Source organism: Neopsephotus bourkii, unplaced genomic scaffold (genome assembly GCF_033783945.1).
Source record: "Neopsephotus bourkii isolate Nb327-2 ecotype Australia unplaced genomic scaffold, CSIRO-AGI_Nbou_v1 NB_857, whole genome shotgun sequence".
In the NCBI taxonomy this organism is placed as follows: domain Eukaryota; kingdom Metazoa; phylum Chordata; class Aves; order Psittaciformes; family Psittacidae; genus Neopsephotus; species Neopsephotus bourkii.
The window spans coordinates 32,817-47,221 of record NW_026901353.1 but is presented as its reverse complement, the minus strand read 5'-3'; the positions used below and the strand labels follow the sequence as shown (position 1 = coordinate 47,221).

The 14,405-nt window shown below is 60.3% G+C and overlaps 2 protein-coding genes across 2 annotated transcripts; one reads left to right on the top strand and one right to left on the bottom strand.

Annotated features, from left to right (window-relative positions):
- Window positions 1-1,900: 1,900 nt before the first annotated feature.
- PPAN (peter pan homolog) lies at window positions 1,901-9,578 on the top strand. The gene is made up of 12 exons (XM_061356541.1): window positions 1,901-2,179; window positions 3,067-3,168; window positions 3,837-3,887; window positions 4,595-4,765; window positions 4,856-4,932; window positions 5,767-5,874; window positions 6,264-6,387; window positions 6,871-6,949; window positions 7,235-7,364; window positions 8,041-8,223; window positions 9,057-9,144; window positions 9,561-9,578. Exons 1-12 carry the CDS (start codon window positions 1,901-1,903, stop codon window positions 9,576-9,578), a joined length of 1,410 nt encoding a protein of 469 aa, XP_061212525.1.
- Window positions 9,579-9,681: 103 nt separating this feature from the next.
- Window positions 9,682-14,284, bottom strand: EIF3G (eukaryotic translation initiation factor 3 subunit G). The gene is made up of 11 exons (XM_061356507.1): window positions 14,207-14,284; window positions 13,631-13,680; window positions 13,361-13,453; window positions 13,183-13,271; window positions 12,540-12,599; window positions 11,982-12,086; window positions 11,706-11,895; window positions 11,503-11,610; window positions 10,573-10,709; window positions 10,386-10,492; window positions 9,682-9,750 (listed from the first exon to the last, which is right to left on the bottom strand). The coding sequence occupies exons 1-11, from the start codon at window positions 14,224-14,226 to the stop codon at window positions 9,735-9,737; spliced, it is 975 nt and encodes a 324-aa protein (XP_061212491.1). The 5' UTR covers window positions 14,227-14,284; the 3' UTR covers window positions 9,682-9,734.
- Between the last annotated feature and the right edge of the window lie 121 nt (window positions 14,285-14,405).

The window sequence follows — 14,405 nt, the reverse complement described above, 5'->3', positions numbered from 1 at the left end:
ATGGGGGTTATAGGGGCTATAGGGGTGATGAGGTAAAGGGGGGCAATGGGGGGGTTATAGGGGTGATGGGGTAAAGGGGGGCAATGGGGGTTATAGGGGTGAGGGGGTAAAGGGGGACAATGGGAGAAATGGGGGTGTTGGGGTGAAGGGAGGCAATGTGGGGTTATAGGGGCTATAGGGATGATGGGGTAAAGGGGGGTAGTGGGGGGTTATAGGGGCTATAGGGGTGATGGGGACCCCATAGAGATGGGGTAGGGGGGGCAATGGGGGAGCTATAGGGGTCATAGGGGTGATGGGGACCCCAAGAAGGTGGGCTAGGAGGGCAATGGGGGAGCTCTAGGGTCTACAGAGGTGATGGGGACCCCATGAAGATGGGGTAGGGGGGGCAATGGGGGAGCTATAGGGGTCATAGGGGTGATGGGGACCCCATAGAGATGAGGTGGGGGGGGCAATGGGGGAGAGGAGGGTCTATGGGGATGATGGAGACCCTATAGAGCTGGGATAAGGGAAGCAATGGGGGACAGAAGGGGCTTTAGGGGGGCCTGAGGGTGATGGGGACCCCGTAGAGATAGGATAAGGGGGGCAATGGGGGACAGAGGGGGTTTAGGGGGCCCATGGGGGTGATGGGGGCAATGGGGACCCCATGGAGTTGGAGTAGGAGCAATGGGTACCCCATGGAGATGGAGTAAGGGGGGCAATGGAGGACAGGAAAGGGTTTGGGGGGGTCTGGGTGGCAATGGGGACCCCATGGAGATGGGGTAGAGGGGGCAATGGGGGCCATGAGGGGCTTTGGGGGGCTATGGGGGTGACAGAGACCCTATGGGGCTGAAGTAGGGGCTATGGGGACCCCATAGAGCTGGAGTAGGGGGGGCAATGGGGCCATGAGGGGCTTGGCTTGGCTCTGGGAGGCCTATGGAGGTATTGGGGGGGCTCTGGGGCCGCTACGGAAGGACTGGGGGGGCTGTGGGGGTCTCCATGGGGTCCGTGTGGGGCTCTATGGGGTGGGGGGGCTCCTGGGGTCCCCATTAAAGCCCGTGTCCCCCCCCAATACCGATTGCTCTGACCTGCGCCGCCGGGCCCAGGCCTGGGGGGGCGTCCTCGGGGTAGGCCGCGTAACCATGGCAACGGGGACGGGAAGGGATGGGGCGGAAGTGGCGCAGCGGAAGTGACGCAGCGGAAGTGGCCGTGGCCACGTGGTGGTGGTGGCGGAGGAGGCAGCAAGATGGGGAGGCCGAACAGGGTGCGGAACGGGACGTGGGGATGGGAACGGGAATGGGATACAGGGAATGGGAACGGGAATGGGGGTGGGATACAGGGAATGGGAACGGGGAATGGGATATGGGGATGGGAACGGGATATGGGGGATGGGAACGGGAACGGGGGTGGGACACGCAATGGGATAGAGGGAATGGGAACGGGAATGGGGGTGGGATAGAGGGGATGGGGTACAGGGAATGGGAACGGGAATGGGGTGGGATACAGGGGATGGGAATGGGAATGGGGTGGGATACAGGGAATGGCAGATGGGGAATGGGAACGGGAATGGGGGTGGGATACAGGAATGGGATATGGGGATGGGAATGGGATCGGGGATAGAGAGAATAGGATATGGGAATGGGACACAGGAAGTGGGATATGGGGACGGGCACAGGAATGGGATACAGGGAATGGGATGTGGGGATGGAACAGGGAATGGGGTATGGGGATGGGACATGGAATGGGATGTGAGGATGGAACATGGAATGGGGTATGGGGATGGGACATGGGGATGGGAATGGGATGGGACACGGGACACAGGAATGGGGTATGGGGATGGAACAGGGAATGGGGTATGGGGATGGGACATGGAATGGGATATGGGGATGGGAATGGGATATGGGCATGGGAATGGGATGTGGGGATGGGACATGGGAATGGGACACAGGAATGGGCCGTGGGTTGCGGCTGCCCCGGTGCCGGGGGCTCCCCCCATGCTCACCCCCATCCCGGTGCGGTCCGGTCCCGTCAGAGCCGGCGGCAGCGGCAGCAGCGAGCAGCAGCGCAGCTCCGGGCCCAGCAGGACTTCAGCTCCGTGCCCCACTCCTTCGTGCTGGGCCGTGGGCGCCCCGGGCGCTGCCTCCGCGGCCTCGTGGCCGACGTGCGCCGGGTGCTGGAGCCCTTCACGGCCCGGGCGCTGCGGGTGAGCACCGGCACCACACAGGGACAGGCGGATACATGCGTACATACATACATATAGACGCATACATACACATACACATATACACGTACATACATACGTACATACATACATACATATGGATGTACATACATATACACGTATACACATATCTACGTGTATACACATACATACATACACATATGTACGCATACACATACATATAGATATACACACATACATACATACGCATATACACATACATATACATACATACAGATATACATACATAGACATACAAATGCATACATATACATATGTACACATACGTACACATATACACATACATACACACATACATATACACATGCATACACATACATACACATACGTATATACATGCGTACATACATAGACATATACATGTATATACATACATATACATACACACGTATATACACATATACACATACATATATATACATACATACACATACATACATACACATATAGACATACATACATACACATATAGACACATACATGCACATATATATGTACATACACATACATACATGCATACACACACAAACAGCAGGGACATGGGGGGAGAGGGGAGGGCTCATCCCATCACTGTCTCTGTCCCATCCACCCCATCCCACCCTTTCCATCCCGTCCCATTCCATCCATACCATCCCATCCCCATCCCTATCCCATCCTGTCCAATCCCATCTCATCCTATCCGATCCCATTCATCCACTCCCCATCCCTATCCCATCCTGTCCAATTCGATCCTATCCATCCCATCCCACACTATCCATCCCATCCAATCCCATCCACCCCATCCATCCCGTCCCGTCCCATCTGTCCCACCCAACCCATCCCATCCATCCCATCCCTGCTCTCCATAGGTGCGGAAAAGCAATTCCCTGAAGGACTTCGTGGCCGTGGCCGGGCCCCTGGGGGTGACGCATTTCCTGGTGTTCAGTAAATCAGCCTCCAGCATCAACTTGGTGAGGCCCATTCCCAGCATCCCGTTCCTTGTGTCCTGTTCCCAACATCCCATTCCCAGCATCCCATTCCCAGTGTCCCGTTCCCAGCATCCCATTCCCAGCATCCCATTCCCAGTGTCCCGTTCCCAGCATCCCATTCCCAGTGTCTCATTCCCAGCATCCCATTCCCTGTGTCCCATTCCTGGTGTCCCATTCCCAGCATCCCATTCCCTGTGTCCCATTCCTGGTGTCCCATTCCCAGCATCCCATTCCCAGTATCACATTCCCAGTGTCCCGTTCCCAGCGTCCCCATCACACGCAGATGATGACAAAAGCTCCTTGAATCCTTACCGTGATTCCAAGCAAAGTAAACGCACTGATGCGGCTGTGCTGGGGACCGGGAATGGTGGCACCCATGGGACACCAGTGATGGTGGCACCTATGGGACACCAATGGCACCCATGGGACACTGGTGATGGTGGTACCCATGGGACACTGGTGGTGGCACCCATGGGACACTGGTGGTGGTGGCACCCATGGGACACTGGTGGTGGCACCCATGGGACACTGGTGGTGGTGGCACCCATGGGACACCGGTGGTGGTACCCATGGGACACTGGTGATGGTGGCACCCATGGGACACCGATGGTGGCACCCTTGTCACTGGTTCCTCTCCCCCCACCCCACAGAAGGTGTTCCGGCTGCCCGGGGGCCCGACATTGACCTTCAAAGTGATGGAGGTGGGTGCTCATCTTCATCCCCTCCTCATCCTCGTGACCCATCATCCCCATCGCTCCTCATCCCTTCCTCATCACCCCTCAGCCTTGTTACTTCTCATCCCCATCCCCTCCTCATCCCCATCCTCATCCTTCCTCATCTTCACCCCTTCCTCACCCTCATCCCTCCTCATCTTCACCCCTTCCTCACCCTCATCCCTCCTCATTGTCTTCCCCTTCTCACCCCCTCCCCATCCTCATCCCCATTGCTCCTCATCCCTTCCCCCTCCTCATCCTCACCCCCTCTTCATCCGCTCCTCATCCCTCCTTCACCCCCTCCTCATCCTCACCCCCTCACCCTCATTCCTCCTCATCCCCATTCCTCCTCACCCCCTTCTCATCTTCACCCTTTCCTCATCCTCTTCCCCTCCTCCTCCTCATCCTCATCCCTACCTCATCCTCATTGCTTCTCATCCCCTCATCCTCTTCCCCTCCTCATCCTCACCCCCTCCTCATCCTCACCCCTCATCCCCATCCCTCCCCATCCTCATCCTTCCCCATTCCCATCCCTCCCTGTCCTCAACCCCATCCCTCCCCCTCCCCATCCTCCTCTCTATCCCTCCCCATCCCTCATACCCAACCCTATTCCTCCCCATCCCCATCCCTCCCCATCCCCATCCCTCCCCATCCCCATCCCCATCCCCATCCCTCCTCACCTTCCTCCCCCCCAGTACTCCCTGCTGCGGGACGTGGTCTCGGCTCTGCGCCGGCACCGCATGCACGAGCAGCAGTTCCGCCACGCGCCCCTCCTGGTGCTCAGCAACTTCGGCCTCCAGCACATCCACGTCAAGCTCATGGCCAGCACCTTCCAGAACCTCTTCCCCTCCATCAACGTGCACACGGTACCGGGGGCGGGGGGGCACCCATGGGTGCTGCTGGGGGCGTCACCAAGGGGGTGTCTCCATCTCCTCCTCCTCCTCCTCGTGGTGCAGGTGAACCTCAACAGCATCAAGCGCTGCGTGCTCATCACCTACGAGGCCGAGACGCAGCTCCTGCACTTCAGGCATTAGTGAGTGGCTTCCTCCTGTGCCTGTGGAGGCGCTGGGGACGGGGCCCTGGCCTCTTCCTCCTCCTCTTCCTCCACCTCCTTTCCCTCTCCCTCCTTTCTGTCCTCCTTTTCCTCCTCTTGCTCCTCCTTTCCCTCATCCTCCTTCTTTTCCTCCTCTTCCTCCTCCTCTTCCTTCTCCTTTTTCTCCTCTTCCTCCTCCTCTTCCTTCTCCTTTTCCTCCTCTTCCTCCTCCTCTTCCTTCTCCTTTTCCTCCTCTTCCTCCTCCTCTTCCTCCTCCTCGTTTCCCTCTCCCTTCTCCTCTTGCTTCTCCTTTCCCTCATCCTCCTCCTCTTCCTCCTCCTTTACCTCCTCTTCCTCCTCCTCCTTTTACTCCTCCTTTCCCTCTTCTTCCTCCCCTTCATTCTCCTTTTCCTCCTCCTCTTCCTTTCCATCTTCCTCCTCCTCTTCCTCCTCCTCTTCCTCCTCCTTTCCATCTTCCTCATCGTCTTCCTCCTTTTCTTCTCCCTTTTTCTCCTTCTCCTCCTCGTTTCTCCTCTTCCTTTTCCCCCTCTTCCTCCTTTCCCTCTTCCCCCTTCTCTTCCTATTCCGTTTCTTCCCCCTCCTTTCTCTTTTCCCCCTCCTTTTCCTCCTTCTCCTTTCCCCCTTCCTTCTCCTATTCCTTTTCCTCCTCCTTCTCCTTTCCCTCTTCTTCTTCCTCCTCTTCCTTTTTCTCCTTCCTCCTCCTCTTCCTCCTTCTTTCCCCTTCTGTTATTCCCTCTTCCTCCTCCTCCTCTTCCTCCTCCTTTTCCTCCTCCTCCTTCATCCTCCCCCTCCTCCTCCTCTTCCTCCCCGCAGCAGCGTCAAGGTGGTCCCCGTGGGAGTGAGCAAAGGCCTCAAGAAGCTGCTGCAGGAGAAGTTCCCCAACATGAGCCGCTTGGAGGACATCAGCGAGCTCCTGGTCAAGTACGGGGCACCCATGGGGACACCCATGGGACACCTGTAGGGGACACCCATGGGGGCAACCAGGGGAAACCCATAGAGACACCCATAGGGATACCTGAGGGGACACCCATGGGGGCAACCAGGGGACACCCATAGAGACACCCATAGGGATACCTGAGGGGACACCCATGGGGGCAACCAGGGGAAACCCATAAGGGACACCCATAGGGACACCCATGGAGCAACCAGGGAACACCCATAGGGATACCCATGGGAACGCCCATGGGACACCTATAGAGACTCCCATAGGAGACACCCATAGGACACCCATGGGGCACCCATAGGGACACCATGGGGACACCCAGGGGGGTCTGTGCCCATTCTCACCCCATTCCCCCCCCATTCCCCAGGGATCTGAACCTCTCGGAGAGCGAGGCGGAGCAGGACGGGCCCCACAACGTGACCGAGCTGCCCCAGGCCTACGCGGGCCGAGGCAACGCCAAGGCTCAGCAGAGCGCCGTGCGCCTCACCGAGGTGCGTGCCTGATCCCGGATCCATCGGGATCCATTGGGATCCACTGGGCTCCATTGGGATCCATCAGAATCCTGCCTCCATCGGGATCCCAGCTCCATTGAGATCCTAGCTCCATCAGAATCCGAGCTCCATCAGGCTCCTGGGTCCATTGAGATCCGAGCTCCATCAGGTTCCCAGCTCCGTTGGGCTCCTGGCTCCATTGGGATCTCACTCCATTGGGATCCATCAGGATCCCAGCTCCATTGGGATCCATTGAGATCCCAGTTCCATTGGGATCAATCGGGATCCCAGCTCCATCGGGATCCTGGTTCCATCGCAATCCCGGCTCCATTGGGATCCTGGTTCCATCGGGACCCCAGCTCCATTGGGATCCTGGTTCCATTGGGATCCCTGCTCCATTGGGATCCATTGGGGTCCATTGGTCTCCATCGGGGTCCATTGGTCTCCATTGGGCTCCACCGCACCCCCTTGCTGTTCCCGCAGATCGGGCCCCGCATGACGCTGCGGCTCTGCAAGGTGGAGGAGGGGCTGGCGCAGGGCAATGTCCTCTACCATGGCTTCGGTGAGTGACGGGGCGGGGCGGGGGGGGGCTGAGTGGGTCCTTGGTTGCTCTTGGTGTGGGGCATTGGGTGCTCTCAGTGTGTTCCTGGGTGCTCTCAGTGGGTGCTCATTGGGTCCCTGGGTGTTCTCGGTGTGGGGCATTGGGTGCTCTCAGTGGGTGCTCACTGGGTCCCTGGGTGCTCTCACTGGGTCCCTGGGTGCTCTCCATGGGTGCTCTCATTGGGTCCCTGGGTGCTCTCATTGGGTGCTCACTGGTTCCCTTGCTGCTCTCGGTGGGTGCCCACAGTGCACAAGCCCGAGGCCGAGGTGCAGGCGCTGCTGGCGCGGCAGGAGGCGAAGCTGCAGCTGCGGGCGGAGCGGCGCCAGCGCCAGGAGGAGGCCGTGGAGCGCAAGCGGCGGCAGCGGCAGGCGCAGAGGTGCGCGCGGGGGGGGCGCAAGGGGGCGCAGCCGTGAGCGCAGGAGTGAACACAAGGGGGCGCAGTGGTGAGCGCAGGGGGATGCAGCGCAGCAATGAGCGCAAGGGGGCGCAGGGGGGCGCAAGGGGGCGCAGCTCAGCAATGAGCGCAAGGGGGATGCAGCGCAGCAATGAGCGCAAGGGGGCGCAGGGGGATGCAGAGCAGAAGGGCGCAGCAATGAGCGCAAGGGGGCGCAGCGGTGATGCAGGGGGATGCAGGCAGAAGCAATGAGCGCAAGGGGGCGCAGCGGTGATTGCAGGGGGATGCAGCGCAGCAATGAGCGCACGGGGGCGCAGGGGGATGCAGAGCAGAAGGGCGCAGCAATGAGCGCAAGGGGACGCAGGGGGATGCAGAGCAGAAGGGCGCAGCAATGAGCGCAAGGGGGCGCAGTGGTGAGCGCAGGGGGGATGCAGCGCAGCAGTGAACGCAAGGGGGCGCAGCGCAGCGGTGAGCGCAGGGGGGGCACAAGGGGGCGCAGCTCAGCAATGAGCGCAAGGGGGCGCAGGGGGATGCAGAGCAGAAGGACGCAGCAATGAGCGCAAGGGGGCGCAGTGGTGAGCGCAGGGGGTTGCAGCGCAGCAATGAGCGCAAGGTTGGGGGGGCGCAGCACCTCCGTGAGGCTCGGTCCGTACCGCAGGGAGAGGAGCCTGGAGGGGATGCGGAGGAAGCGGCAGCGGCAGGAGCAGGATGGGGACAGCGGCGCTGAGGATCCCGGTGCTCCGGAGCCGGATGCGGCCCAGCAGGAGGAGGAGGAGGAGGAGGAGGAGAGCGATGCTGAGCACTACCGGAGGGAGGTGGGCGAGGAGCCGGATCAGGGTGAGTCCGGGGCTGGGACTGAGCCCTGGTCCTGTCCCGTCCCTGCTGTGGCTGAGGAGAAAGCGCTGAGCCCGAGCTTGCAGTGAGGGTGGCTCAAAGTAAACGCACTGACACAGCACAGCATCCCCCTTATAGTGACCCCCCTTTACACTGACCCCCCTTTATAGTGACCCGCCTATACACTGACACCCACTTTATAGTGACCCCCCCATACACTGACCCCCCCTTATAGAGACCCCCCCTTTATAGTGATGCCCCTATACACTGACCCCCCCTGCGACCGGTGTTTATACTTATTCCTTTACCTTTTATAGTGACTCCTCTTTACACTGACCCCCTTTATACTGATCCCTTTACCCTTTATAATGACCCCCCTTTACTCTTTACAGTGACCCCACTTTATACTGATCCCCCCTTTGCCCTTTATAGGGCCCCCCTTTTCACTGAACCCCCTTTATACTGACCCCCCCCTTTTCACTGATCCCCCCCTTTACCCTTTACAGTGACCCCCTTTCATAGTGATCCCCCTTTACACTGACCCCTTCCTTATACTGATCCCTTTATAGGGGCCCCACTTTATACTGCCCCCCCTTTACTCTTTCTAGTGACCCCCCCCCTTATACTGATCCCTTTACCCTTTATAGTGACCCCACTTTATACTGACTCCCCCTTTACCCTTTACAGGGCCCCCTCTTTTCACTGAACCCCTTTTATACTGACCCCCCCCCTTTACAGTGACACCCTTTTATAGTGATCCCTTTATAGGGACCCCCCTTTATACTGACCCCCCCCTTTGCTTTACATCCCCCCCTTCAAGACCTGTTCCCCAAGCACAAGAGGAAGCGGCCCCCCTCTCGCCCTGCCCGGCTCCGCAAGCGCCGGCGCCGCATCCCACCGGAGCATCGCATCCCATCGGAGCATCCCAGCATCCCACCGGAGCATCCCATCATCCCACCAGAGCATCCCACTGCTCCCAGGCCCCGCCGCCAAAGGAAGCTGCTCCCCAAGGGGAAAACCAGATTCCAGAGGCTGGGATGTGCCAGGAAGGGAAAGCGCTGAGGGACCGGGATTGGGACCTGACCCCCCCCTCACCACCCCCCTGGCCCTATTGCTGTGCAATACATGGCTTGGAATGACTGCGTGTGGCTGTGCTTGAGGGGGGGGATTGGGCTCTTCCCACTTTTCCATGCTGCCACAATGGGATCAGGAAGGAGATGGGAGCTCCTCTGTTCCCCCCCACCCCATAACGACCCCAAAGAGGGGCAGGATGCGACCCTGGGTGCCACCATAAAGGAATGGGGGGGGACCCACTTTGGGCAGAAATCCCCCTTTTTTCCTTAGCTGGAAAACCAGGAATGAGCCTGAAAGCAGGGGAATGGTGGCCCTTATCCCATCCTGGGTAGCCCCATGGCCATGGTACAGTGCCAGGGACCCAACCAGAGCTCAGCCCCACACCAGGGTACCAGAGTGCTTGGCTCTTTATTGAGAGGCCCCGGCATGGCACCGGCATCGCCATCAGTTGGTAGAGGGTCTGTGGAGGGGAGAAAGGCAGTGAGGGAAGGGACCCCCCCCAAAGCCCCCTGTACCCCCCCCAAGCAAGCCTGTACCTCCCCCAAAGCACCCCTGTATCCCCCCAAAGCACCCCCGGTACCCCCAAAGCACCCCTGGTACCCCCAAAAGCACCCCTGTACCTCCCCAAAGCACCCCTGGTACCCCCCAAAGCACCCCTGTACCCCCCCAAAGCACCCCTGGTACCCCCAAAAGCACCCCTGTACCCCCGCAAAGCACCCCTGTACCTCCCCAAAGCACCCCTGGTACCCCCCAAAGCACCCCTGTACCCCCCCAAAGCACCCCTGGTACCCCCAAAAGCACCCCTGTACCCCCGCAAAGCACCCCTGTACCTCCCCAAAGCACCCCTGGTACCCCCCAACGCAAGCCTGTACCCCCAAAAGCACCCCTGGTACCCCCCAAAGCAAGCCTGTACACCCCCAAAGCACCCCTGGTACCCCCCAAAGCACCCCTGTACCCCCCCAAAGCACCCCTGGTACTCCCCAAAGAACCCCCATACCCCCTAAAGCACCCCTGTACCTCCCCAAAGCACCCCCATAGCACCCCTGTACCTCCCAAAGCAGCCCTGGTACCCCCCCCCGCCCCCCCACTGCTCACTTCGCCCATTCCACATTGAGGATGAGGTGGTCATAGCCGAAGCCGGACACACCGGCAATGGCCCGCGCCGCATCCTCGCGGCGGTGGAAGCTGATGAAGGCAAAGCCCTGGAGCGGGAGGAAGGCAAAGGGTGAGAGGAAGCGGGGGAGGGGGGGTCTCATCTGGAACCCCAAAGGGGTGCCCCCACCTTGGACTGCCCCGTGGTCTTGTCCTTGGCCAAGTAGATGCGGGAGATGGAGCCGAAGGGGCGGAAGAGCTCCTGGAGATCGGTCTCGCGGGTGTCCTCGGAGAGGTTGGTGACACGGATGGTGGCGTTGTCATCGGCTGCGGGGGAGGGAGGGAGGATGAGGAAGGTGGGATGGGATGGGGATAGGGATGAAGGAAGGGGAAAGGATGGGGACAGGGAAAGGATGGGGACAGGGAAGGGACGGGGACAGGGAAGGGACGGGGACAGGGAAGGGACGGGGACAGGGACAGGGAAAGGATGGGGACAGGGAAAGGATGGGGACAGGGAAGGGATGGGGATAGGGAAAGGATGGGGACAGGGAAAGGATAGGGACAGGGAAAGGATGGGGATACAGAAAGGATGGGGACACGGAAAGGACAGGATGGGAAGGATGAGGAAGGGGAAGGACAGACAAGGATGAGGAAAGGGAAGGGTGAAGATGAGGAAGGATGAGGACAAGGGAAGGATGGGGAAATGACAGGAGAACAATAAAGATGGGGAAGGGTGAGAAAGGACAAGACAAGGATGAGGATGGGGAAGGGTGAAGAAGAATGAGAACAGGGGAAGGATGAGGATGGGCAGGATGGGGACAGGGGAAGGGCAGGACAGGGAAAGGATGAGGATGGGGAAGGTCGGGGAAGGATGAGAAAAGGATGAGGGAAGGGTGAAGATGAAGAAGGATGGGGACAGGGGAAGGATGAGGATGGGGAAGGGTGAGGAAGGACAAGGATGAGGAAAGGGAAGGGTAAAGATGAAGAAGGATGGGGATGGGAAGGATGGGGACGGGGGAAGGATGGGGAAGGGCGAGGATGAGGAAGGATGGGGACAGGGGAAGGATGGGGACAGGGGAAGGCTGAGGATGAGGAAGGCCGGGGCTGGCGCTCCCCTCACCCCTGCGGTTGGGCTGCATGGACTCCCCACGCCGGCTGGCTCCATCCCTCAGGCTGGGCGGGACGTACTTGCCCGTCTTGCTCTGCTGCGCCTGCACCGGCTCCGGCTCTGCGGGGATGGGAACATCCAGCGGGATGGGAGCTTGGAATGGGATCCAGAACAGCCCCAATTCCAGCTCCTCCCTATCCCGGGCCGGGTCCCACCTCCAGGCAGCTTCTCCTTCTCCCCTGTGGACAAGCCCAGCTGCTCGGCCAGCTCCTTCTGCATGGGGCCCAGGGTGTCCTTGTAGGGGCAGCGCGTGGTCCAGTGGTCCCCTTTGCAGATGCGGCACGAGACGATCTTCTGGCCCTTGAGCTTGTTCATGGGATCCTCCTCCTCTTGGCAATTGAGGTCCTAGGGGGGTACAGGGAAGGGTCCTGAGCCCCACAGCACCCCCAGAGCACCCAACCCAGCACCCAGGGAGCCAGCACCCAAGGCACCTCCTTGCTGGTGATGAAGGTCATGAAGACGTCGTCGCTCACGGTGGTGGTGGCCACATTGGGGCCGGGGGCATCGAACTCGGAGTTGCCAAACTTCTTCCAGTTCTGGGCAGGGAGAAAGGGGGGAAGAGGGAAAGCAATGAATGGGGAGTGGGAATGAGGAGTGGGAAGAGGGAAAGCAACCAATATGGAGTGGGAATGGGGAGTGGGAAGAGGGAAAGCAATGAATGGGGAGTGGGAATGGGGAGTGGGAAGAGGGAAAGCAACCAATATGGAGTGGGAATGGGGAGTGGGAAGAGGGAACCCAACCAATATGGAGTGGGAATGGGCAGTGGGAAGAGGGAAAGCAATGAATGGGGAGTGGGAATGGGCAGTGGGAAGAGGGAAAGCAACCAACATGGAGTGGGAATGGGCAGTGGGAAGAGGGAAACCCCCCACATGGAGCAGTGGGAAGGGGAATGAGGGGGATTGGGAGGGAATGGGGAGAAGCAGAGGGCTGGAGGTGAAGCAGCTCCTGCTGGAGCAGATTCCCTTGGGATTCCCATGGGAAAAGCTCACCTTCCTCCGCGCCACCGCCTTGGAGGCCTTCCTGGTCTCAATGCGGAAGGTGCGGATGATCTGCAAAGGTGCCAAAGCCCAGGAATTACCCCCTAAGGTGCTAATGGGGGGGGGGGGGTGTGTATTCATATCTATAAGGGACATCCCTAGGGATAGGGGACATCCTACAGATAGGACCATCCCTATGGAGAGGGATAGGAGACATCCTATGGATAGGGACATCCCTATGGACAGATACAGGAGACATCCTACGGATAGGGACATCCCTATGGAGAGGGGCCATCCTATGGATAGGGACATCCCTAGGGATAGGGACATCCCTAGGGATAGATACAGGAGACATACTACAGATAGGACCATCCCTATGAGAGGGACAGGGGACATCCTATGGATAAGGTCATCCCTAAGGATAGGGACATCCCTAGGGATAGGGATAGGGGACATCCTATGGATAGGGACATCCATAGGGATAAAGACCATCCTATGGATGATAGGTGCCATCCTATGGATAGGGCCATCCCTATGGACAGAGATAGGGGACATCCTATGGATAGGGATATCCCTATGGCTAGGCACAGGGGACACCCCTATGGACAGGGATTAACACCAGTGGGGACAAGGAGCTCAGGAGCCCCCCACTCACCTTCACCTTGCTCCCATCCTCCTCCTCCCGGTACTCGGTGACGGTTTTGATGTTGCCATTGATGAGCTCCTTAGGGGAAGGGAGCGGCCCTGCAGGGACAGGGAGGGGACGGTGCCAGAGCGGGAGGAGGCAGCAGGGGAACGCCCCCCCCCCCCCCGGGTTCCCCCCATGCTCTCACCTCCCTTCAGCAGCTCGGCCTCGGCGCTCAGGCTGCCCCCCAGCACCCCGGGCAGGGGGATGTCCTTCAGCAGCTCGCTCGTGATGCATTTGTCTGCGGGGGGAGGAGGGCGAAGAGTCAGGAAAAGACCCAAAAAAGGACCCCAAAAAGGCACCAAAACGGGGACCCTGCTCCTTGCCCCAAGGAGAGGGTGCAGGGGCAGCAGCAGCGTCCCCGTCCGCCAGCAGGAGGAGCGGCGGAGCCGCAGGGGAGGGCCGGGCCCGCACTCACCGTCCTCTCCGCCCTCCTCTTCCACTTGGTCGGCCCAGCTGGGCTTCGAGCTGCGGGGACAGCGGCGCCTGAGGCCCGGCCCGGCCCCGGCCCCGGCCCCGGCCCCGTTCCCGTTCCCATCCCCTCATTCGCAGCGGCTCGCCGGCACCGCACTCAGCGACGGCCACAGCTCCCACTCCAGGCCCTCGCAGGCCTCAGCTCCGCTCCCCATTCCCATCCCCATTATAGGCCCCATTCCCGTCCCCTCACTCGTAGCCACCCGCCGGCACCGCACTCAGCGACGGCCACAGCTCCCACTCCAGGCCCCGGCTTCAGGCCCCTGCAGGCCTCAGCCCCGCTCCCCATCCCTATTCCCGTTCCCATTCCCGTGTCCCTGCTCCCGTTCCCTCACTCGTAGCCGCCCGCCGGCACCGCACTCAGCGACGGCCACAGCTCCCACTCCAGGCCCCGGCTTCAGGCCCCCGTAGGCCTCAACCCCACCAGGCCGCAGCCCCAACCCCATCCCTATTCCTATTCCCATCCCTATTCCCGTCCCTATTCCCGTCCCTATTCCCGTCCCCGTCCCCGTTCCCTCACTCGTAGTCTCCCGTCGGCATCGCGCTCCCCTTCCCCTCACGCTCAGCGCCCGGAAGGCGACGCCACTTCCGGCGTGGGGCGTGGCTACGCGGGGGGCGTTGGAGCCGCGGTGCATGGCGGGGCGCGGTTGCTACGCAACGCCGCGACTCTGCGGCCTACCCTAGGCCCCGGCTCAACCAAGACGCAGGCCTCAAAGGGG